General features: G+C 36.4%; 3 protein-coding genes and 1 pseudogene across 4 annotated transcripts; 1 reads left to right on the top strand and 3 right to left on the bottom strand.

Moving 5' to 3' along the window:
- Window positions 1–347: 347 nt before the first annotated feature.
- Window positions 348–7,800, bottom strand: LOC121246329 (annotated as a pseudogene).
- A 1,345-nt stretch (window positions 7,801–9,145) lies between these two features.
- Window positions 9,146–9,661, bottom strand: LOC121247480 (embryo-specific protein ATS3A-like). Its single transcript, XM_041145818.1, has one exon. The coding sequence runs from the start codon at window positions 9,659–9,661 to the stop codon at window positions 9,146–9,148; it is 516 nt and encodes a 171-aa protein (XP_041001752.1).
- Window positions 9,662–13,063: 3,402 nt separating this feature from the next.
- LOC121246327 (probable protein phosphatase 2C 38) lies at window positions 13,064–17,392 on the top strand. Of its 2 annotated transcripts, none has more exons than XM_041144442.1 (6): window positions 13,064–13,273; window positions 13,645–13,727; window positions 13,832–14,322; window positions 14,752–15,134; window positions 16,435–16,671; window positions 17,050–17,392. In XM_041144442.1, exons 3-6 carry the CDS (start codon window positions 13,998–14,000, stop codon window positions 17,272–17,274), a joined length of 1,170 nt encoding a protein of 389 aa, XP_041000376.1. In that variant the 5' UTR covers window positions 13,064–13,273; window positions 13,645–13,727; window positions 13,832–13,997; the 3' UTR covers window positions 17,275–17,392. The 2 variants fall into 2 exon arrangements, with proteins under 2 accessions (XP_041000376.1, XP_041000377.1); XM_041144443.1 differs by having other exon boundaries at window positions 13,067–13,273; window positions 14,767–15,134.
- A 1,200-nt stretch (window positions 17,393–18,592) lies between these two features.
- On the bottom strand, window positions 18,593–22,972 carry LOC121246328 (CDP-diacylglycerol--glycerol-3-phosphate 3-phosphatidyltransferase 2-like). Its single transcript, XM_041144444.1, has 7 exons — window positions 22,212–22,972; window positions 21,394–21,491; window positions 21,222–21,272; window positions 20,556–20,669; window positions 19,649–19,705; window positions 19,472–19,557; window positions 18,593–19,255 (listed from the first exon to the last, which is right to left on the bottom strand). The coding sequence occupies exons 1-7, from the start codon at window positions 22,783–22,785 to the stop codon at window positions 19,135–19,137; spliced, it is 1,101 nt and encodes a 366-aa protein (XP_041000378.1). The 5' UTR covers window positions 22,786–22,972; the 3' UTR covers window positions 18,593–19,134.
- Window positions 22,973–23,245: the final 273 nt, after the last annotated feature.

Here is a 23,245-nt window from a genome sequence, read left to right as displayed (position 1 = left end):
CAAACCTGTCCTAGGACACGCTATTTTACCATTGTTTTTCTTGGCCATTTCTTCGAGAGCCTGCCAACAAGCATAGTGAATAATGAGTTTGAATAATAAGCTAAAAATGTTCTTTATAGCAAGAACAACGCGAACCTTAGTGCTGTAAACATAGCCATTAGGCAAAACTTGTGGAGGGTTCTGTGTGTCCATCAGCTCTTTTGCTATGTTGCAAACAAGTTTCGAGTGATTCTGCTTAGAGTATGGTAATGGCATCGCTAGTTTTCGAAAACTATCCTGCGATAGAGGGTCTTCCTTGCTGCAATCATCTTCATAACAGTATCTAATCAGGTCAAGGCAACAGAACATATAGCAACTAGCAGTATCCCTTCTGAATCCGTGGCCTAGGAAGATTTCTACTTTTTTACTTTACAAAGATTAATTTTTTGAAAAAAAGTGAGTTTTTAAAAAATGTCCTAGGATAGAAATGTCATCTAGTGTCCAAATATATTATACTACCAAAAAAACGTCAGGTAAAATGTCCTTGCTGTTTTGTCCTTGGTTTTGATGTCTATTGCAAAAAAAAAAAAAAAAAAAAGGTGCTTGCAGATACATATTAGATGTGGAATTGAATATGGATACGGAGTTTTTAGAGCCGACAAGCCTGCTTGCAGATAAATATTCAGCAAAGGTTCAAGTGTCATGCCATATAATTTCCAGAATTCCTGTTTAAATTGCTCCACCAGGAAATCCCATTGTTTGGGTTCAAATAAAACCTGCACCAGAACCAAGACCCAGGAGGAAGGACAAAGTAACTGATATCAGCTCCCAAAACCAAAACAAGACCAATCAAACAGCCATCATAGAAAGCAATACAGAGGTTTAGGCAAAATGAACTTGTGGCATCAATTACCATCTATCGATACAGAGGTCTATGCCCTTAAAGATTTTTAAGGCAGTATCAGGCTTCTTTTGACACATAACTACCGATTATGAGCATTTAAAAAGAAGTCAGATATCGAATATTGCAATGGGGTTGTAGAGAACGTCAAATACGCTAAAACACAAGAACTTGGGAGGCTAAATGACCCAACAAAAAAACAATCGAACGACAAAGCAATGTCCCAAATGGTGAGAAATTGTGAGTCGCTCTATCAACATTTTTAGCCTCTTCTCCCACTGGGACTGAACAACTACAATGAGGATGATGCCCTTTTTTCCTCAGCCTCTCGTACCAAAAACCATCTTAGTTGTATCATAATCTCATCCTACCTGAGGCCTGCGAGCCTTACAAACACCCAAAGACCTGCTTTGCAATTGATTCAATTGGCAGGTGCTGCACAACCTCTAGCAGTATCATATTCAGTCTTGGAAATTGGTATGGCAATGTAGGACAAAAAGACAAGAAAAAGGTCGATAGAAAAAGATGGTTCTTCCGACCCATTGAAGTATCAAAGAAGTGCATCCGCTACACTAATATACAAAACATTTTTTCTGAACAAAAGTGATGAGGTTCACCTTGTATGTAGCACATTCGGTATTACTTCTAAAGGCCAGTGTTGCCATGACCCTCTGCAACTCTTTCATATGGATGGCACCCCAAGGTGCAAGGTACTTCCGCGCATATGTTATAGCTCGCAAATTGTTTTCAACTCACACCAACTCTATGAACTCTTGAAGTCTTAATTGGAACTCAAGTTTGCTCTGCATCATTAAAATTATTCATTAAGAAGAAAGCTGGCAAAACTTTGGGTGTGGTAACTGCATTCAAGAAGAAAAAATGTCATAATGGAAGTTATAATTTTACCAGAATTCATAGAGGATATGATTTGGATATGATTTCCCAAGGAAAGCTTTAACCACGTATGAGCTTATTCTCCAAACGGACTAATCAATATTACACTTAAGAGGTCATTGGAATCATTATAAAGTCCATTTTCAGCTACTAAGGAAACAATATGAGACTTGACACTTGATGCACATTTATGATGCTCATTCACCTTTATCATTAGTGAGATGTTAAAATCTTCTTTACATTGGGTGAGTAAGAACTGGTAGAGGTGAACGAGTATCATAAATGTGCATCAAGTGTAAAGTCTCACTGTGGCTCCTTAGAAGGTGAAATTGAACTTTAGAATGATCGCAATCAATTTCAGTTGTAACATTGACAAGTCCATTGGGAGAATAAATTCTGATATGGCTAGAGCTTTCCTTGGATTATCAGTTCAGAACACCTACCCTAATCAGTGTAAACAAGTTGAGGTTCAAAGTAGTTCAGTCCAAGGAAATAAAATTAGCTTATTATGCTGAAAACGGTAGCTTTCAACAAATTAAACAGAACAATCTCAAGTCTAGGGCCGAAGTGTGGAAACAGAACATTTTCAACGAGCTAGGAGACAAGGTCGTGGTCGTGGGCGACATTTCAACAACAATTGTGGTGATCGTGCTGGTTTTAACCATTCATCCCAACAGCACCCATCAACACGGCCAACATGCCAAGTTTGCAACAAAATAGGGCATGTTGCTCTCCAATGCAGAAACAGGTTTAATCATTCTTACCAATATGATTCTCCTAGCAATTTTTCTGCAAATTTCACTGCTCCTAGCTCTTCTTCAGAAAATGTGTGGTACCCTGATTCGGCTGCTACGCATCATATCACAAATGAACTGTCAAACTTGAATCTCTCATCTAAACAATACAGTGGAGGTGACACTATTAGGGTTGGCGATGGCACGGGACTTCCCATACAAAATTTTGGTGACTCTTCTCTTCCCTCATCTTCATCTTCTTTTCTTCTTAAAAATCTTCTTCATGTTCCATCCATAACCAAGAATTTGATCTCTGTCCTTCGTTTTTGCATAGACAATCAATGTTTCTTTGAGTTCCACTCATCACATTTCTCTGTTAAGGATTCGCAGACGAAGCAAACGCTCCTCACCGGGCCAACCCGTGATGGGTTATACGTATTTCCCACTGTCCCATCGTCTTCTCCCTCCATTCATGTCAGTCAGAAGACCTCACTTCCATAATGGCATCGCAGATTGGGTCACCCTTCCCTTGCTCTTGTTCATCGTGTTTTGCACAACAACTGCTTGACATTTTGCTCCTCAGATGCTCTCTTCAAATGCCCAGTTTGTCCACTTGCGAAATCACATCAGCTTCCTTTTCCTTCAAATCGGGCCGAGTATCACAGGCCCTTAGAGTTAATTTGTTCGGACCTTTGGGGCCCATCTTCACATGTATCTCATTTGGGCTATAAATACTATGTTTCCTTTGTGGACCACTATACTAGATTCACTTGGTTTTTCCCAATGAAACAAAAATTTGATGTTCTTCAAATATTTTCCAAGTTTTTACCATATGTTGAAAGAATGTTTAACACCAAATTAATAACCTTACAAACTGATGGAGGTGGTGAATTTAAACCCATCACCTCCATGTGTCACAAACTTGGAATTCAACATCGTCTCTCATGTCCTCACACTCATCAACAAAACGGACTTGTTGAGAGAAAGCACCGTCATATTGTTGAAACCGACCTTGCCCTCTTGGCCCAAGCATCTCTCCCCTTTTCATATTGGGTTTATGCTTTTGAAACAGCAGTTTATTTAATAAATCGTCTTCCCTCTCCATCACAAAATCACAAATCTCCATATTCTTTGATTTATAATCATGAACCAGATTATAATTTTTTGAAAGTTTTTGGATGCTTGTGTTGGCCCAATCTTCGACCGTATCTCTCACACAAATTCAATTTTCGGTCCACTCCTTGCTTATTTCTTGGCTACAGTTCTTCACACAAGGGATACAAGTGCTTAGATCTCTCAAACAGTAAATTATACATATCACGAGATGTCACTTTTGATGAAAATACATTTCCTCTTGCAAAATCTCGGCCCACAATCTCTTCTCAATCACGACCCACAGTCTCTTCTGAGTCCATTTCTTCTACCCAAGCCTCCCTACCCATACTCTCTCCTTCCATACTTGGCCCAGCCCCACGTCTAACTCCCGTTGGCCCAATTCTCTCAAACTCACCCTCGTCTCTTGGCCCAGCCCTAAATCAAATATCCCAAATTCCTTCCCCTGCATCGTCTTCTACCTCCCAACCTCGTCAAACATTAAATTCTTCTTCTCCCTCCATCATCACCGAACCTCCCATTCTTATCCCTCCTCGGTCACCAATTATAACTCGTGTCCAGACTAATTCCTCCTGCCCTAGAGTACTATCTGATGGTACGGTGCCTTACCCAGCCCGCCAGTGCCTCACCACCACTGTTTCCGTTCTCGATGAGCCTTCAAGCTATGCAGTAGCTTCGAAATTTCCAGATTGGCGTTCAGCTATGGCTCAGGAATTTAATGCTTTGACTCAAAATCTCACTTGGACGCTTGTACCACCTGCTCCATCTTCAAATGTTCTTGGGTGCCGCTGGGTATATCGAACAAAAACTAATGCAGATGGTTCCTTTCAGAGACGGAAGGCCCGATTGGTGGCCAAAGGCTTTCATCAACAGCCTGGACTTGATTACCACGAGACATTTAGTCCAGTGGTCAAACCTTCGACTATTCATCTCATCTTATCCATCGCTGTCTCTAGGCGCTGGGCACTGCGCCAACTCAATATTGAGAACGTATTTTTACATGGAAATCTCACTGATAATGTCTTCATGCAGCAACCTCAGGGCTTTGTAGACCCAGCACATCCTACCTTTGTGTGCAAACTCAACAAGGCAATTTATGGGTTGAAGCAAGCTCCACGAGCCTAGTTTGACAAACTCAGTTCATGGCTATTTGAGTATGGTTTTCTCCCCTCCAAAGCTGATCCTTCCCTTTTTATTTTCAGTACTGGTGCTGAGAAAATTTTCTTGCTTGTCTATGTCGACGACATAGTGATAACTGCATCTAATTCTTCTGTTATTGATACTCTGATTGTTGCCATGCGCACTGCCTTCCCTGTTCGGGATCTAGGAACTTTGTCTTTTTTTTTGGGTCTTGGAAATTGATCATACATCAAATGGCTTGTTGATGTCCCAAAGAAAATACATCAAAACCTTGCTCACCCGCAGCAACATGCTTCAGTCTAAACCTATATCCTCACCTATGGCAGCATCCCTTAAGCTTTCTAAGTTTGATTCCCCTGATTTTGATGATCCTGTTCTCTACAGAAACCTAGTTAGAGGTCTTCAACACCTCAATCTCACCCGCCCAGATATTTCATTTGCAATAAATAAACTGTGTCAATTTATGCACTCACCCAAACTTACTCATTGGAGTGCACTGAAAAGGGTCCTTCGTTATCTCAAGGGTACGATAAATCATGGCTTATTTTTTGCTTCTCAATCACACTTTGTTCTTCAGGCTTATTCTGATGCTGATTGGGGTGGTTGTCCGGATGATCGACGATCAACTGGAGGTTTTTGCATCTATCTTGGCAACCATCTCATATCATGGAATTCTAAGAAGCATAAAACAGTAGCCAGATCCTCTACAGAAGCTGAATACAAGTCCTTGTCCTCTTCGGCAGCTGAATTAATATGGCTTCAAACACTTCTCAAGGAACTTGATTTGTTTTTACCTCAAGCACCAACACTTTGGTGTGACAATCTTGGTGCAACATATCTTTGTGCTAATCCTGTTTTTCATTCAAAAACAAACCACATGGATATAGACTATCATTTTGTACGGGATCGTGTCGCTGCCAACACTCTTAGAATTTCTTTTTGTAGCTCCAAAGACCAACTAGCGGATGTCCTTACTAAACCGTTAGTTGCAGAAAAATTCAATCAGTTCAAAGCGAGTCTCAAAGTGGTTGACACCCCCTTGGACTCGAGGGGGCGTATTAGACTATGTGATAAATCAGCTATGCAGCATACCAACAGCACAGCAACAGCAGATCATTAGTGTGCAACTGCAGAGAATACATTCTGTTATTCTCTACTGTTATTGTAACCATAAAATATTCTTTGATTCCTCTTGTAACGTCTATATATAGACACAGTATTGATAAATGAAATTTCAAGCAGAATATTCAATATTTGTCTTATTCTAACAAGATCACAACTGAGATTTTTGGCAATAGTGACCAAAAGGAAGGAGCCTAAAATATACAAGAAGTATACTTGGGATCTTGCCTATTCTTATGATCAATAAATCTTGTTTACCGATCAATAAAATAAAATAAAAGTGTTGAGCAATCCAAGTTACGGCATAAGTTTTTTCCTAAGCAAGCAGAGAAAGTAGCAGTCCTAGCAAACTCATTTACCCACCAATTATAAATAAAGCCAATAGAATAGCATATACCTTGGATTTCTTCAACCTTGACTTGTTATCAGCACACCAGGCTAGGGCAGGAGCTACCTTCTTATTTTGAAGAGCATTGATTACCACAAGATCCTGAGACATGAAATTTAGTCAGATTGGCAGCAGATGTAAAGGTAGTAAGTATACAACAGAAATGACAACGTGTACATAGAAAAGTGTAAAATTCTATTTACTTAAAATAAGGGCGAACTTGTGTGCATGAGCCCCATGTCACAGGTTCGATTCCCCCTATGATCAAACTCGATTTAAGTGGGAGGCCATGGCAGTGGGTTGCTATGCTAGTCTCTCCGAGGGTTTAGGTTCCATGGGTGAGTCCTAAGGGTTCTACCGTGGGGTGGTTCCCCGCCATCAATATAGATATATATAGGAAGATTACCTGTATATTGCTGCTTTCGGCCAGCTTCACTGCAGTGTCGTGGTATGACATTCGCAACATGTAGTCTATGAGAATCCACTTCGAGCGTGTGTTATTCCAATCCAGAAAATTCTCGGCATCTGCCAACTCCAAATAATCCACCCGAGCACGGCATCTCTGTGCTTTCAAGTTCCCTATACGAGTTCCCTCTTCCAACTTAACAAATCAAACATGTGAGAATAATCAGTGTTACGAACTTCAAAATAAAAATCCACCATTCAAACCACAAAATTACTTTTTATGACGTGAAACTCACCAAGACAGGTCCCTTCGGACCCAACCTAAAGAGCAAGACCTTATTAACGTATATTAGCACATCCAGGGAACTCCTGATACAGAACCCAACCCAGATATTTAAGTCTACTGCTCCCTCCTTTAATCACTAGTCTGCACGGTATAAAATTACTAAATCTAAGTACAAAGTAAATATCAGTTTCATAGTTCTCATTTTATAAATTTAAAACAAAATAATATAAAAATAACTGCCTTAAACTTGGATAACAGTAACAATTACGAATAAAATAAAATTTTAATCCCTGGACAAGTGGTAGCCTCTTTATACAAAGTCATATCGGTGAAGATCACACTTTGATCATTAAAAAAATACTATTTGAGCAATTTGACTGAGTCCTTAAACGAATCAAGGATCCAATCCGCCAATTTCGTCCAAATGCAATTATATCTCTCAATCCCGTGCCTTCCTTTTGAGCCCTTGAAGCCGGGATGCCAGCGAGCTGAGATGGTGAACGGCTTCGTCTCTAGAAACGTCGGAATCCGAGGATTCGGAGACGCTGGAGATCACAGCGGACATATTGCTCGAACGGGACACGCATGAACTGGTTCTCCAGCTTTAGAGACTCGGTCAGGTGGGCCAGTTCTGAGGAGGGTGGGGCAGGAGCCATGGATAATGAAGTGGTCGGACTGGCGGTGGTGCTGGTTGCCGTTCCGATCGGAAGAGAATCCATTTCCACACGCATGTTTTCTTACGATTGCCGAGTGAACACGGAAAGGCTTAACAAGTTGTCAAGTACTAAAGGAGGGGGCATCAGAAACGACCGCGTTTCAGATTTTGTTTCCGACTCCGTATATGGAAAAATTCTATTCATCGTTCCCTGACATCACAAGTTTTTTTTTTTTTTTTCTCTTACCAAATATGTGATATATGAATGATGAATAGGAAAATTCAATAAATTTAAGAAAAATAAAAAAAATATGTGATGTATGATGTATAGAGATTATGATTAGCAAAACACTATATATAGAGAAATTGTGAAATAAAAGCTTACCGAAGTCTCCCGATAATGAAAAGTCTCAATAATCTAATTTTGAGAAATGATATTTACAGTTGTGAAGTGTATAAATATCATGTAATTTTTTTAAAAAAAGTAATAACTACAAGATTTATATAGACAAAATTAATTGTTTAATTGGGCATGTTTGAGATATGGGATGAAACATAAAATTTTCATCTTATCTCATCTCATCTTATTTCTAAGCATAATTCAAATATAAAATTTTTAAATTAATCATTACAACTTTTTCAAAATTTTAAATAAAAAAAATTCAAACTATTTCAAATCACAAACAAAAATAATATTATAAAAATATATTCTTACAATATTTTAACTTTATAATATTTTTTATTCAACTTTTTCTCTCTCATTTCTCAAAATTCAAAAAACAATTAACTCAAACTATCTTATTACTATTCACAAATTATTTTTATTACTATTTATAAATCATCATTTTATCTCACTCTCCAAACGAGCTACTCTTTTTTAAAATAATTACGTGATTTTTATTCACTCTATAACTATATATAACATTACTTTTCAATTTTATTTTTTCATAATTTTAACGATCTCGTGACATAAGAAAGATTGACGGTTGATTTGTAGTTATATCTTTTTCCTATAATAAAATAAAGGTTGAGGTTGTGAGTTATAATCTATACGGACAATTCATCTTTTAATTATAAAAATTAAAAAAAGAAAGACAGAAGTCATGAATATAATCACGACTTGTACGTAGTATGTACTGTAGAATAATACAGAGCGCTAAATATATCAAAAGAACCTTTAAAAAATTATATATAGTGTGTGATGTATGAATGATGAGTAAAATTTTTCTTTATTTTAAATTCCATAATTTAGAAAGAAACTCTAACAAATTCAAATTTTAAAAAATTTATTCATCGAGTAATGCTATATGTAATTATAGAATATACAAACGACATACAGTCGTTTAAAAAAAATGAAATATATTATTAAAAGATTATTATCTTTTTATGTAAATTTTATATTTGTTCATTTTTAAAAAATAATTACACGATTGTGATTGTTGCACACTACTATTGATTGCAACATTTCTCAAACCAAGTCAATACATCGATCAGCCAAATTATTATATTTTAGCATTTCGACTTGTCCTCACCCAGAATCTGCAGCGTGAGGAATAAAACCTCCGCCAGAGTGACAATAATCAAACCCATACCATACATTCTCCGGCACAAATGTCCTAAAATAGAACATGTTGGAAACCGGGAATATTACATGGCCGCCACCATCTTGATCACGACGAAGCACCTTTACCCAACCAGGTCTCCAATCGTCCGACCCGACTTTCTTAAGGTACAGCGAGCACACCCTCTGTCTCATGCATGGCCCCTTTGCTTCGAACATGTCGATGGCACAGCGTTTGAACCCGCCGTATACTGACTTAGGGTTCTTCAGATGCTTCACAATGATCAAATTTCCCAGTGAGTCGCTGAATCTGACACTCACATGATCTTTGGTTTCAGCGGACGGTGCACATGTTGTCTCAATCTCGACGGAGTAGGAGCAGTTTTTTTGAGCCCGGTCGTTTGCTGGCAGCAGGTTCCCAGAGGCTGCTGGCAAAATGGTTATGGAGACAATGAAAGTGATTAGAATGCTTATTCTCTTCATGGGAAGTCTGTTTTCTCAGGCTGCGGTTGTTCTTGTGTGAAATGATGCTAGTGACTTGCAACTCTGACATATTTATACTGCAATTAATTATGCAGAGCCCTCCTTGGCTAGATTCTCTGAGGATATAAAGAAGAGACATAGGGGAAAAAAAAAATTTAAAAAGATCAAAGGCGATTTAAATCCATCACTTTGAGAAAGTTGAGATTCCCATAATTACTTCATGTTTTCAGTCGGCTGGAAAAAAGTTTGTGCTTTCAATGTTCTGTCCATTATTCAAGAACTTCCTGAGTCATCACTGTGGACTGACATTATATAATGCTTATCTAGACGAAAAGAGTATCCCTGCATGCATACTGAATTATTTGTAATCTATACATGCAGAACATGAAATGCTTTCGTTGCAAGTTTGAATGGATTTTAAAGACCAAGATGCAACAGTACTATTGAAATATACCCATGTACGTAATTGGATTTTAAAGCCAGTAGTCTTCCAACGTAAAATTAAACCCCATCTGGAGACTCCTGATCCAGATTATGCTTATCTTTATGTCTCTCAGAATATTGAATTGTTTCCGGCAGAGTCTTTGCATGCAGCAGCTTACAAGCACATGGATTTCCATTACTGCTTACCACTAACTTCGGCACCCCATGTGAGTTTGAGCTTTTATTGAAGGGTAATAAATATATATATATATGTCCTTACGTACGTGGGTAAGACAGCGAAGATAAACTCAAATGCTTAAGGGCCAAAAGGAAGACGCAAAGGCTGGTTTGGTTCCTTCTCAGCATCCACTTCAGTTAAGTTCGGTTCGGATTTAAATTTCTTTTAATATCTAAATATTTAATTTTTAAATTATTAAACTCGTTACAATTTAAAATCTCTTTACATGTAGATCTATAATCTTTTTTAACTTAACATTTTTTTACATATGAGATTCACAACTTTTTTTAATTTTAAATAAATACATTTAAATTTATCTTAATATTCAAACACATTTAAATTCATCTTAAATAAGCTCTACAGAATCTATTATATCATCTTAACTCATTACTATTCATAAAAAAATTCAACTCAACTCAACTCAACGTAAAAACAAAATTTACAACACTAATGGCATCAGAAGGCACTTACCAATCTACTTGCAAAAGCATTCTTCGTACAGGAAATAAATATTGAACTCAGATTCTCAGAAAAATATATTAGCATTATTAATAAGATCAAAATAATAAAAAATAGTACAAAGAAAGTTGCTCCGTTTGGTCCCCATGATACAACCAACCGAATTGAACTCGGGATTATTTAAAAGGTGATTGTGACACCTAATTCTAAAACTGTTAAGATTTCCTTGATTTGAGTATTATAATTCTACACAATTATTTCCAAATTTGTAAAAGAGTCGTACGTCGATCAGAGCGACAAGTCTTTCCTACATTTTCGTTGATTTTTGTTCGGAATATTGGATCACTCTTGAGAGAAATGCTACAAGAAAATGTTACGTCACACACTTTTATCATGATTAATGGTGTGATTTATCATTTATACTATTCTATTTAAACACACACGTATTTAAATATTCAGATATAATAATAAAAATAATAAATTACATATTAATTAGATAGATATATGTAGTATAAAACTTACATATAGAATTTTCATAAATTAATTACAGAGGTTTTATATATGATTAGCTTGATGTGTTTTCAACATCACCCTGTTCATCCACCATAGCATAAGATGATTGTTAACTCCTATTCTAAGAGAGCATTTATCTCATTTAATTTTTTTTTAAAAATTTTATTCATCATCTTCATATAGTACACACTATATTTTTTTCTTTTACTAAATGCGTGGTATGTAGATAATAAGTATAAGAATTCAATTAGTTTAAAAATAATAGAACAAAGAAAAATTAGAAAAAATAAAATAAAATAAAATAAAAAGTGTAGTGTGTGGTGTGTGAAGATGATGAGTAGTAAATTTCTTCTCTTAATCCAAACTCATGATAGGTAAATTGTGAGGCACACTCATCTAGAACTGTTTATATGGATCGGGTTTTTCTTGGCCCAGTTTGGAATTTGAGAAATCGGATTTCGGTCGTTCTGGGCTACAATCCGGATTACAAAATTCGAGCACACCCGATCTGGGTACCTGTTTTAAATTCGGAACACTTTTTTTTTTCTTTTTTCTTTTTTTTTTTTATAAGTTTGGATGTTTTGATATTTGAATGCTTTTTGGTTTGAAGTGCTGTCTTTTTATTTATTTATTTTAATCTGGAAACCAAGGTGGTGTTATATGTAATGAAAATGCACTTGAGTTGAGTCTATTAATTGATGATTGCATTGGTGATAACTACCCATGACACGCGGTTATTAATTGCAATTTCTGTAATCAGAGTATAATAATTAAAATACCGAATAATATATACTAAATGAATACTGTAAACTTCACAAAAAATGAATAATTACTTCTAATTAATTATCGTACATAGTGTCTCTTCGTCATGACTAGCATCAAACATTGCGATTCACTAATTTTGACCATTTTAAAAAAAAATTATATGGACCGGACGAAATCGTGACAAATAGGATTCTACAAGCATACATGCATGCCTTTTTGGTTTCCATATCAAAACATTCAAATTAGGAAAAAAAAAAAAAAGTGTTCCGGGTTTAAAACTCGAACTCATCCAGGTTTTAATTCGGGTTTGAAATATGCGGATTCACATGCCAAAACTTGGATAAACAGTCCTACACTCATCATGTTGCCAGAACCATTCAGCCAGGTAAATAAACTAGCATGTCAACTATGGTTTGGTTTCACAAATCTTTCAATTAATTTTATCTCATATCAACATTCAAATATTATTAAAATATAAATATTTTATCTAATCATTTTTTAATCATTATAATTTTTTCAAATTTATAAACAAAACATAAAGAATAATTCAATATTTTTAAATTGTAAAATTTTAAAAAATATTATATTTTAACCTTATTTTAATTTTATTCAAAATTTTTTTTCTCAGTTTCTTATATTTCATAAAAAATTTTAACTCATATCATTTCACTATTATTCATAAATTTCTTATTTCATCTCATCTGTATAATTCAACGGAGCCAGACTTCTTCTAATTTTTGTAAAGTTTTATAATAAAAATTGTTCATAAAAGGGAGATTTTTCTATTTAAAGGAGAAAGGGAAGCTGAGCAAAGGTTGCCCTGGTTTATTGCACGTCAAAGTCAAAATCCAAAGTCGTAAATTAGAAACATAACAAGATAATGAAAGGAAAAAAGTTAATTAAAAAAAAAAAAGAAAAAATGTATTAATCCGTGCTATAAAGAAAGAAAAATAAATGAAAATAAAAGAGAAACAAGCGCCAATGACAACTCCATAACATAATCTCTCCTCTCCTCCCCTCCCCCCCTCCCTCTCTCTCCAGATCTACCCCTTCAAACGTTCTGGCAAATCGTTTTTCTTTTGTCAGAACGTTCCAATCTTCGATATTGATGATCTGTTTAATCCATCGGATAAAAGGGTTATTTCCAGCTAAGGTTATAATTCCGAAACTGTACACTCTCAGGGGTAGAATATTTGTCATAACATAGATTCAAGGTACGTTCAGAGGTTCCTGTATTCTTAATCATGTGCCATAATTATTCTATTTTCTCTTGTAATTTCTTTTATTTAATTTCATCATATACCCATAAATTTGTATGATCGTTAATCGCTGGCAAATCAGCGGTGCACGTTTTGATCTTGTGTTATGCTCCAATAATTTCGTAGAATATCCATTTCTTTGTTTGATCTTGAATAGATGCCATACTGATGTCAGTTATATTTGGTTTTCTCTTGTAAATTTATGCTTTACATTTTCCATTCGTACCCATCAAAAACGTTTTGGGGATATTCTACTGCACATGCATATATTTGCGATTCCTGCATTTTTTTTATTTTATTATTATTGTTCTTTCACAACCGTGCAGGCTGGTGGTGTCCGCAATTTGGTTTTTGTCTCAAAATCGTGTCGTGTACCCATAAAATTTTTGTTATCTTGAATACGTGCACGGTATGATGCTGTCAAATTCTTGTCTTTTTTCCTTCTTTGTGTTTTTTGTTTTTTCACTTTTTGCATATATCCATTAACGTATATGATGTTTTACACGTTTACAGATTAATGGTGTCTGTATTCATCAATGAGTATAGATTTCCGGGATACGTGACTTACCTTTGGTAATTGAGGATAAATTAGTGCAGAAACTAGGGTTTGATCTTGGTATTCATAAACATTTGATGAATAATTTGATTGCCGGGTCATTTGGGTGAGAACATGTAAGGTATGGTATCAGCTGCATTATTGAGGATCGTGTCGCCCTGTTGGAAACCTTCTGTTGAGGGTGAAAATTCCAGGGATCGCAGTGATGTAAGTGGTCGGGTTGATGGCTTGTTGTGGTCCAAGGATTCAGGACAGCATGTGAATGGAGAATTTTCGATGGCAATAATTCAAGCAAACAATCTGTTGGAAGACCATAGCCAACTTGAATCAGGGTCAATGAGTTTGCTTGAATCAGGTCCTCATGGAACATTTGTTGGAATTTATGATGGGCATGGAGGACCTGAAGCTGCCCAATTCATAAATGATCACCTGTTTAACAATATCAAGAGTAAGTTGTTCTTCCACCAATTTATTTATGAATTCACTTCTGAATTCATTTGCGTTTGTGAAATTAGTTAACATATTTGTGTGATGGCTTCTTCATTTTTGGGCTCCTCTATCCTCAAAGTGGCTAATTATTTGTTGAATTGTCATTTTCACTATTTGCACTTCGAAAATTCCTTAAATTGAGAGTTGACGCGAAGTTATCTTACTATTTAGTGATAATGCAAGTGACTATTAGAAATAATATTTCATGGATGATATCGCCTGGAAAATGATACCTTTTTTACATGTTTAAGATTTGGAAAATAATTTAATTTTGAGATCCCTACTCTCTTTCTCTCTCACTGATTTTTCTATTTATTTATTTCTTGGTTTTTACCCCATCTTAAAATCTTTTTAATTAAAGCTAATGCATATTTTACTGACTTGACAGCTATTGGTGCTGCAGAGTTCACGTCAGAGAATCAGGGAATGTCAGCAGATATTATCAACAAAGCATTTTTGGCAACTGAAGAGGAATTCCTCTCTCTAGTAAAGAATCAGTGGCTAAGCAAGCCACAAATTGCTTCTGTTGGTTCTTGTTGTTTGGTAGGCATAATATGTAGCGGATTGCTTTACATTGCCAATGCAGGAGATTCTCGAGTGGTGTTAGGAAGACAGGAGAAGGCTGTTAAAGTGTTTAAAGCTGTTCAACTATCATGTGAGCACAATGCAAGTATGGAATCTGTGAGGGAGGAATTGCATTCGCTGCATCCCAATGATCCACAGATTGTCGTTTTAAAGCACAAGGTGTGGCGTGTGAAGGGTATTATACAGGTGATTTCTTGAGAGATTTGTTTTCAATAAGTTTTTTCTTCAGTTTCCTTCTTTATCTTTTACTAAATTGTCTTTTGTTTTACCTATCAAATAACAACTAAACAGTCTGTCATTTTATATCCTTTGTTAAGTCATTGCATCAAAGCCCTCTGAATGTACGTGACTCTATTAATCAAGGATATGCTGTTGGGTTGAACAGAAGATATGAATTAGTTATAATGGATAGTTTTGAGATTTCTGTTTATATCCTTGGTCAGGGCAAACTTGAACCTGTAGGGTTTGGTTTGGGATGCCATGTCTGAAACCTGACCCTCTGGCCATCCATAGTCTCAACTCTATCATTTTCCCCATATTTAACTAATATAAATTTTTACCGAGGGCTGAACCAGTAGATGCTTCCTATTTATTTCTTGAATGGCTCTCTCTATTAAATGGCCTTTCCACATGGATGCATACGGTACACCCATTATCTAATCCTCAATTATTGCTTGCTCCAGGTTTCTATCAGAATTTTCCTTTTGTCTCACCGAGCAAGTTTAGGCATTGAATTTTAAGAATTTATTTTTATTGGTATTAGTTTGAAATACTTCAAGTTTTTGGGTTTTTAAGAGATTTTTCTTTTTTTTTTATCAGTAAAAAGAGAGATATTATATATATGAATGAAATAGACCTAGTCCTTGTACACGGGACGTATACAAAGGAACTCCTAAATACATTCTAAAAGCGATAAATTAAAGACAGGAAATCCTGGACACTGTCCCCATGTAATACAATAGTGGAAAACCAACACATTAGAGTGTGGAGAAAAAAATTCTTCAACTCAGTCCTTGTGCGTTCCTTATCTTCAAAGCAACGTGCGTTCCTTTCCGTCCAAATACACCACATAATACACAACGGAATCATCTTCCACACTGCTGCCACTTGCTTGCAACCTTGCAACTTTGACCAACATCCCAACAAGTCCACCACCCTCATAGGCATAACCCAGGCAATATCAACCCTTAGAAAGATCTCCTCCCACAACTCCCTTGTTACCTCATAGTGTAGTAATAAATAGTCCACAGATTCTCCATCCTTCTTACACAAATAGCACCAATCCAATACTATACATCCTCTCTTCCTCAAGTTGTCCGTGGTCAATATCTTCCCAAGAGCTGCACTCCAAACGAAAATCAGAAAGCTGAGCATGGTTCATGACTTATGGAAGATTTCTCCTCAGGAAATCAGCATGGTGCTTACACAAGGATGAAATGACTGGATAGACAATCACTCTGTTGACAGATCTTTTGTACTCTTGCAGGTTTCAAGATCCATAGGCGATGCCTATTTGAAGAAGGCAGAGTTCAATAGAGAGCCTTTATTGTCAAAGTTTAGACTGCCTAAACCCTTCCACGAGCCAATTCTTAAAGCTGAGCCAACGATATTGGTGCAGAAACTCTACCCTGGAGATCAATTTCTTATATTTGCATCGGATGGCCTATGGGAGAACCTAAGCAATCAGGAGGCAGTTGACATTGTTCAGAGCTGTCCACGGAGTGTAGGATTCCTATTTCTAGTTTTGAGTTCCATTCATATTTATGCTGGATATTGTTGCCATGAGTTTATTTCTGACTGTCTTTGGGAAAAGGGTGATATCAATGCTACCTTAGTGGTACCTTAATTCCTTCATTAACTTAGACTAGAAGCCTGTTGCCTTTTCCCCTCTCTTTTCAATAAGTTGAAGTTAATAGTATAATCTTCTTCATGTGGGAAAGGTAGATACTTTCTGTGAAAATCACAAATAACTAGAGATTCTCTTGTAACCTGCAAGAAAATGGTTTGTTCTGTGAAGCAGGTGCTAACATAAGTTCCTTGTAAGTCATTATTTGTTGAATTTGCTGCAGGAGGTATTTAAATATTTCCCTATATTTTGCAGGGCATTGCACGAAAACTTGTCAAAGCTGCACTTTGTGAAGCAGCGAAAAAAAGAGAAATGAGGTACTCAGACTTGAAAAAGATTGACAGAGGGGTGAGAAGACATTTTCATGACGATATTACAGTTATTGTTTTGTTTCTCGATTCCCATCTGATCAGTCGTAGCTCCTGGCATGGACCCTTACTTTCAATCAGAGGAGGTGGTGGTATCTTTCCCAACACCTAGTTTAAGAGGTTATGAATGTCTATCTTGAATCTTATTTTCTTCAATTTGTATTGAGAAACATTATTTTTTCTTTCACCCTCAGGGAGAGAAGTTAAAGAAACATCTTTTCTATTTTCAATTTTTTTTCTGAATGTGTAGTGCCGTTTCTTGGAAACTTTTTTCCCATATAGCCATGGTAGAGTCAAATGGGATTAGTCGGGACTTTGTCTGGACATCCCGTGCCAATCAAAAAATAAATAAATGATAGGATCAAACGGCTAGACAGGGAAATGTATTATTATTATTATTATTATTATTATTATTTTGAAGTTTTGTGAGGGTAGATAGGATTACACTGTTTTGGTTACAAAATAAAAAAATGTTGCCGTGGACATGTGGATAATAGTCAGTTTCACTATGTCTTATTGCCTTCGTAATTTGTATGGTAGCTGTTAACAGGTTATCAGTCATATTCGAAGGCAACTCAATAAGGTCAACGTGGTTATTGTTGTTGTGATTCCATTTTATGCCTTTCCAAATTGATTAAGAAGCAATACTATATTAATTGTATATGAAAATGAACTATGGTTAACGCTTAAGTCCCGACTTGTTCAGAACTCATAGGCAAACTCCCTCCCTCCCCCCCTCCCTTCCCAAGTCTTAAGGTGGCAGTCACGGATTTGAACTCAGTGAGCGCAAAGTTGTAACTGAAACAAACAGGTTCCAAAAAAAAAAAAAAAAATTTGAGATGATATTATTATTTTTTTCACAAGATTTTTTTTACTTGAATAAATAAAAATCATTATAATTATTCTCTACGAACTTTAAATATTAAAAATGTTGCAATATCAGGTGCCCAATCCCTGGATCCTATTCGAATAAGGCTTCGTTTAGATTCAAAAAGTGTTTCATCTCATCTCATCATTACAATTTTCTCAAATTTTTATACAAAATATAATAAATAATTTACCTTTTTCAAATCTTAAAATATTAATAATATTAAAAAATAATATTCTAACAATATTTTTTTTAACTTTCATCTTTCATAAAAAATCATCTCATCTCATATCTGAATCCAAACCAGCTCTAAGAGAATCCAGGAATAAGCTTCAATTTGCTCATGTAAGCACTGAGCATTATTTCATGCTTTGTTAAGTTGATCTACACCAAGAAAGAAACCTATTAATTCAATGGCGGGGGGTCCTGTCTTCGGCTTGTAACAATCTATTGAACTTGCAATTACCTACAATCCGCGCTGAACCCTTTTGTTTTTTGTTTTTTGGGCATATCGCGACACTGCATTCTACCATAATGTAAACAGTTGAAACAGAATGGGACCTCTGTAAAATACCAAAAGTTGTATACTTTTTAACGGTTTGTAATTCCTGATTTACACTACAAAAAAAGGACAAACAAACTATTTCAACTCCAAGAAATTAATAACAACCAAATTACTTGTAAATCCTCCAATCTATCCACCATTTTCCAAGCCAAAACAAGCATCGGCTCCAACCAAAAAATAATGAAGATTCAAGATGGAGAAAAAAATTGTTCAAACATCTACATCAAACTATTTCTCTGCAGATATGCCAACATGGCAATTTTGTGATCTTCAAGACCTTGGAGACAGCCATAAACAACGTGATACTGACCCCTTCAAAACAATTCAACCTAAATTCACTTTAAAAAGCGGGAAGCTTTTATGAAAAATCTTTGCTCTTCATCTATTTGTCTCAAGAACACAGCTTCAATGTGTGAAGATAATCATCTGAAGGGGTTGTGTGCGAAGAACTTCAAGTACTGTTCCCGCATCTAAACAAACCCTCAGTGAGGAGTATATATATATATATATTAGTATCACCACCGGCAAAGCTGGCAAAGCTACTTCAGCAATACTTTCCAAATCTTCCTCATATACACAACTAATGACCATACAGAAAGTCCAGCTGAGATGTACAGCAGCCCAACTCCAGAAGCTACAAAAACCCCTGGCCCTCCAAGACTACACAATGAGGGGACAAATCAAAAGAGAAAAAATAAAACAAACGGTCAGATACTTCCAAAAAAATTTTTTTTTTTTTATAAGTAAACGATAGTATTAATAAGGACTTCCAAAAAATATTCACCTAGTTTCCTTTCAAGGAAACATCTAATCATCCTGAATCCTGATTAACCAAGAACAACAATAACCCAATAGGCAAGAGAAATAAGAATGAACCTGCTATCTCTGGTGGCCAAAAGGATGGTTAGTGCGGTCATCTGTGTGGCTGTTTTCCACTTCCCCAAGTTATTTACAGCAACAGCCTAAAAAATTCGTTCTTACAATGCATTTCCATGAAAAAGTTCCAATGTCTTTGGAAACAAAAGTATAAGTGTAGGAAAGAGAAACACAAACCTCTAAAAGCTTACTATTTTGGGAAGCAGCCCATTCTCTAACTGCAGACATAGTTATCTAAATAAAAGGTTCAGAATAATCTGTAAGAGATCTGCTATCAACTCAAACTTTTTTTTTTTAATGAATAATCAACTCAAACATAAACCAATATTAGCAAACAAGTTATAAGCATAATAATTTTTACTGGGACATGTATAATCGCTTAAGGGAAAGAGGGGAAACAAATAAGGGGAAAGGAAAGGTGAGCAACATGCCATAATAAATATCATATGAACTAATATGAGTGAAAACATCATGTGGACCTCATTTTGTTAACACAAATATGCACGCACGCCGTTCACACATGCAGGAGCAAAAGATCCTGCTCAACCAAAGTAACAAGGATTCTATTGAATTATCCTAAAGCTTTGCTACTGGTGGTGATCCAACGAAGTGGTGCACTAGACAAAAATATCGAGGAAGATAAAGAAAAAGATGTAAGAAATGCCAAATGCAAGGATAACTGGGTTCACTATGATGGGCTCCACCTGTGAAGACAATCACCAAATATTGTTAAAATGAATGAAGGCCACAATGGCGTGAGTTTTTCTAAACTGTGAAGTAGTATAACCATAGCCATGCGAGAAAAACCCACCCAAACAGTGCTTTAATGCTGGACCACAAAGCCCTGAAGGTAGAGAAGCTGTAAATATAGAAAATATTTCACCTAAAAGAAAGCATGTTTCGTCCCGATCTTGTAGCCAAAATTGAAAAGAATTACTTTTGGGAGCTCATTTGCAACTTCTTGTGTATGGCATCCAAAGCTTCCAAGCCAACAACCCCCACAACCCACCAAATGAGTGTGGGTGCATATGTGTATAAATTTAATGGCTAACAAGATTAAAACAATTAATAATAAAACATTTACCTCCCTACCAATTATGGCAATTGAAGGTACAGCCAATAGCCATGGTACTTGTTCAAACATGGCAACTTCCACTGGTTGGGTACACAACAAGACCAATGTGGCAGCAACCATAAGCTGCATTCGGTAGGCATGACAATAAAAAAATAACTCATCAATGTTTCTTGGTAGTTTTTCATGTATACTTCTAGTGTACCTGGGCTATGCCTATTTTCTTTATCAATGAAATATTTTATTACTTATCAAAAATGTTTCTTGGTAGTTTTTTTTTAAAAGTAAAGAAGAACTTAATTAATGAGAAAAGTCGACATAGACCAAGTACACGAGAAAACCTACAACTCTTGCTAGTTAATTAAAGCACATTTATGGTATCAACTAACTAAAAGCAAAAGGCTGTAAAGTTCCAATCAAAAACCCCTAGGGGTTGGCTAAAGTGGTAAAGACCTTGGTCTTGATGGTATGCTCCCTCCCGGTTTAAGGTTCAAATCCTTTTGGGTGCAAACAATTTCTAGGGGCCATCGGACTAGACCTCCCCTTGAATTACCCGAGGAGCACAGGCTCTCGATAATGAGTTTCCCCTAAGTGCACCCCCACGATTAGTCAAGACTTTGTTCTCAGACACCCGGTGCGAATAAAAAAGAAGTTCCAATCAAAGATGAAAGACTATACCTTGTCAGCTACTGGGTCTAGAAATGCACCAAATGCAGATCCTAGTCTCATCTGAAATTATTCAAGGATTTAGCCCATATAAGATGTCATAAAATTACAAACATTTTCAGAACAATTGTTTTATTTTATTTTGCTTGCTCCTATACAGTTTGAAAGACAAGTACTAGAATACCTTCCGAGCAAGATAGCCGTCAAGCCAATCAGTAACTGCAGCAGAGATGAAAATACTTGTTGTAGCAGTTGGTCCCCACCAACTATCTACATAGAAGGCTGATGAATGATATTATAATGTTAGTCTCGTGAAATGCAAGGATTTCTTACTATGACCACTAAAACATATAACCAACTCAATAATAATCAGCAATTCCAGACTAAACAATCTCTACAAGAACACATATAAGAAATGACAAGGGCAATCTCCATAGCAGCTCAGAATACCAGGGCACACCACCATAATAAAAATCAGGAAATCGATCAACCATATATATCATCAACACATATTTCAATCGACCAAATTTCCTTCATATCTTGCAGGCATGAATTACACAACAAAAATCTGAAATTCGAAGGTTTACTGGATTAAAAGAACTCAATTCGCAATCTAACTGAAGTTGAGATGAACAAAGATGCAGAAATTTGACGAACAAAAAAACCTGAAATCCCTACATCATAAAGATCCAAACAGAGATCGAATTCACAAAACAAAACAATTTATTATCTAAAGCTTTAGGAATAAACAATCTATATTTATTCTCGCTCCAAACTCAAGCATTACCGAAAGTTCAATCCATAATTGTCAACAAAAAAAATCGCATACATTTTAAAAAAAAAAAAAAATGGCACCCGGGTCATCCAAATACAAAAAGTTTCAAACTATTCAACCAAATTGCGACTGGATCCTCAAAACTAACACGCCCCATTCCTCAAACAACGCATTGATTTCGTAAAAAAGATTATCAGGGAAAAAAAGAAGCAAAAATATGGACATACTGCTTACGAGAAGCGGCACAGAGGCGACGCGGCCGAGCGTTAAGATGGTGGGTAATGTGAGCAATTTCGAAGTATGCTGCTGTTGTTCTTTCTGTTGCTGCTGGTTCTGCATTGACGAGGGCGATTGGAATAAATCGTGGCGGTCCTGGCTTTCTGCACCCATATCTGCCACGAGACCTGACTCGGAAGACCCAGAGCCAGAGGCGGAAAATCCTCCTTTCTCTTCGGAGCTATTGCTGCGTAAAGAGAGAGCGAGGAAGTGCTTTTGGTGGACGCCACGAAACCCTATCGCTTTAGGGGCATGCTTATCGTGCGCCGAGGGTGTGAATGGTGCGCACGGGGCTATCCTCCACCCACGTTTATAAATAGCGGGTATTTGCTCCCTGTTTCTGTTGCAATACAGGGCTTCGAAGGGTATGGGTTTGAGCTTTAGTTTGGCGACAGAGTTGGTGCCTGTGGCCGTGGCCGTGGCCGCAGCTGTGGTGCGGACCCATTGGGTGAGGTTGAGGTGACAGCCGCAAGGCTTGAGGGTGCAAAAGGAAGCTGCTGCCGTGGGCAATTTCAGGCATGACATGGGGTTCGCGGTATTAATTTACGAAGCGGTAGTTGCACTGACTCTGTTGGGTTCGACTTTTGGTTCAGAAGTCCGGGGATTTTCTCTGAATAGAAAAATATGCGTATCCTGAATTTTTGCGCAATCTCCAGCTCTACTAGCTTTCCGATGGATGCGTTTCCCTTTTGCTTGCACCGTTCTTTCCAGTTTTTCGTCAAGCCTATATATTTGTAAAGAAATAATGCTATACTGAAGTTATTATAGTAGTGTATATTTTGTACTTATTATATAGCTGTTTTTAATTAATTATTTTTAACATTTATTTAAGAAGATGTGTGATTTAAATAATATTACATTATATATGTAAAATATATGTTCTTAATAGTAATTTCTATCTATATTTATTCATTATAAAGAAAAATACTTCAAATATTATATAAAAATAAATTTATAAATTAAAATAATCTGATGTGATAAATTA

Source organism: Juglans microcarpa x Juglans regia, chromosome 1S, assembly GCF_004785595.1.
Source record: "Juglans microcarpa x Juglans regia isolate MS1-56 chromosome 1S, Jm3101_v1.0, whole genome shotgun sequence".
Classification (NCBI taxonomy): domain Eukaryota; kingdom Viridiplantae; phylum Streptophyta; class Magnoliopsida; order Fagales; family Juglandaceae; genus Juglans; species Juglans microcarpa x Juglans regia.
This window is presented reverse-complemented; position numbering and strand designations above follow the sequence as displayed.

Coding starts and splice junctions, on each gene's coding strand:
- LOC121247480 (XM_041145818.1), bottom strand. CDS start 9,661: ATGAAGAGAATAAGCATTCTAATCACTTTCATTGTCTCCATAACCATT.
- LOC121246327 (XM_041144442.1), top strand. CDS start 13,998: ATGGTATCAGCTGCATTATTGAGGATCGTGTCGCCCTGTTGGAAACCT. Junction 15,135..16,434: donor GTGTGAAGGGTATTATACAG/GTGATTTCTTGA, acceptor GTACTCTTGCAG/GTTTCAAGATCCATAGGCGA. Junction 16,672..17,049: donor TTCAGAGCTGTCCACGGAGT/GTAGGATTCCTA, acceptor TATATTTTGCAG/GGCATTGCACGAAAACTTGT.
- LOC121246328 (XM_041144444.1), bottom strand. CDS start 22,785: ATGTCATGCCTGAAATTGCCCACGGCAGCAGCTTCCTTTTGCACCCTC. Junction 21,273..21,393: donor ACGGCTATCTTGCTCGGAAG/GTATTCTAGTAC, acceptor GAATAATTTCAG/ATGAGACTAGGATCTGCATT. Junction 20,670..21,221: donor TAGACCCAGTAGCTGACAAG/GTATAGTCTTTC, acceptor TACCGAATGCAG/CTTATGGTTGCTGCCACATT.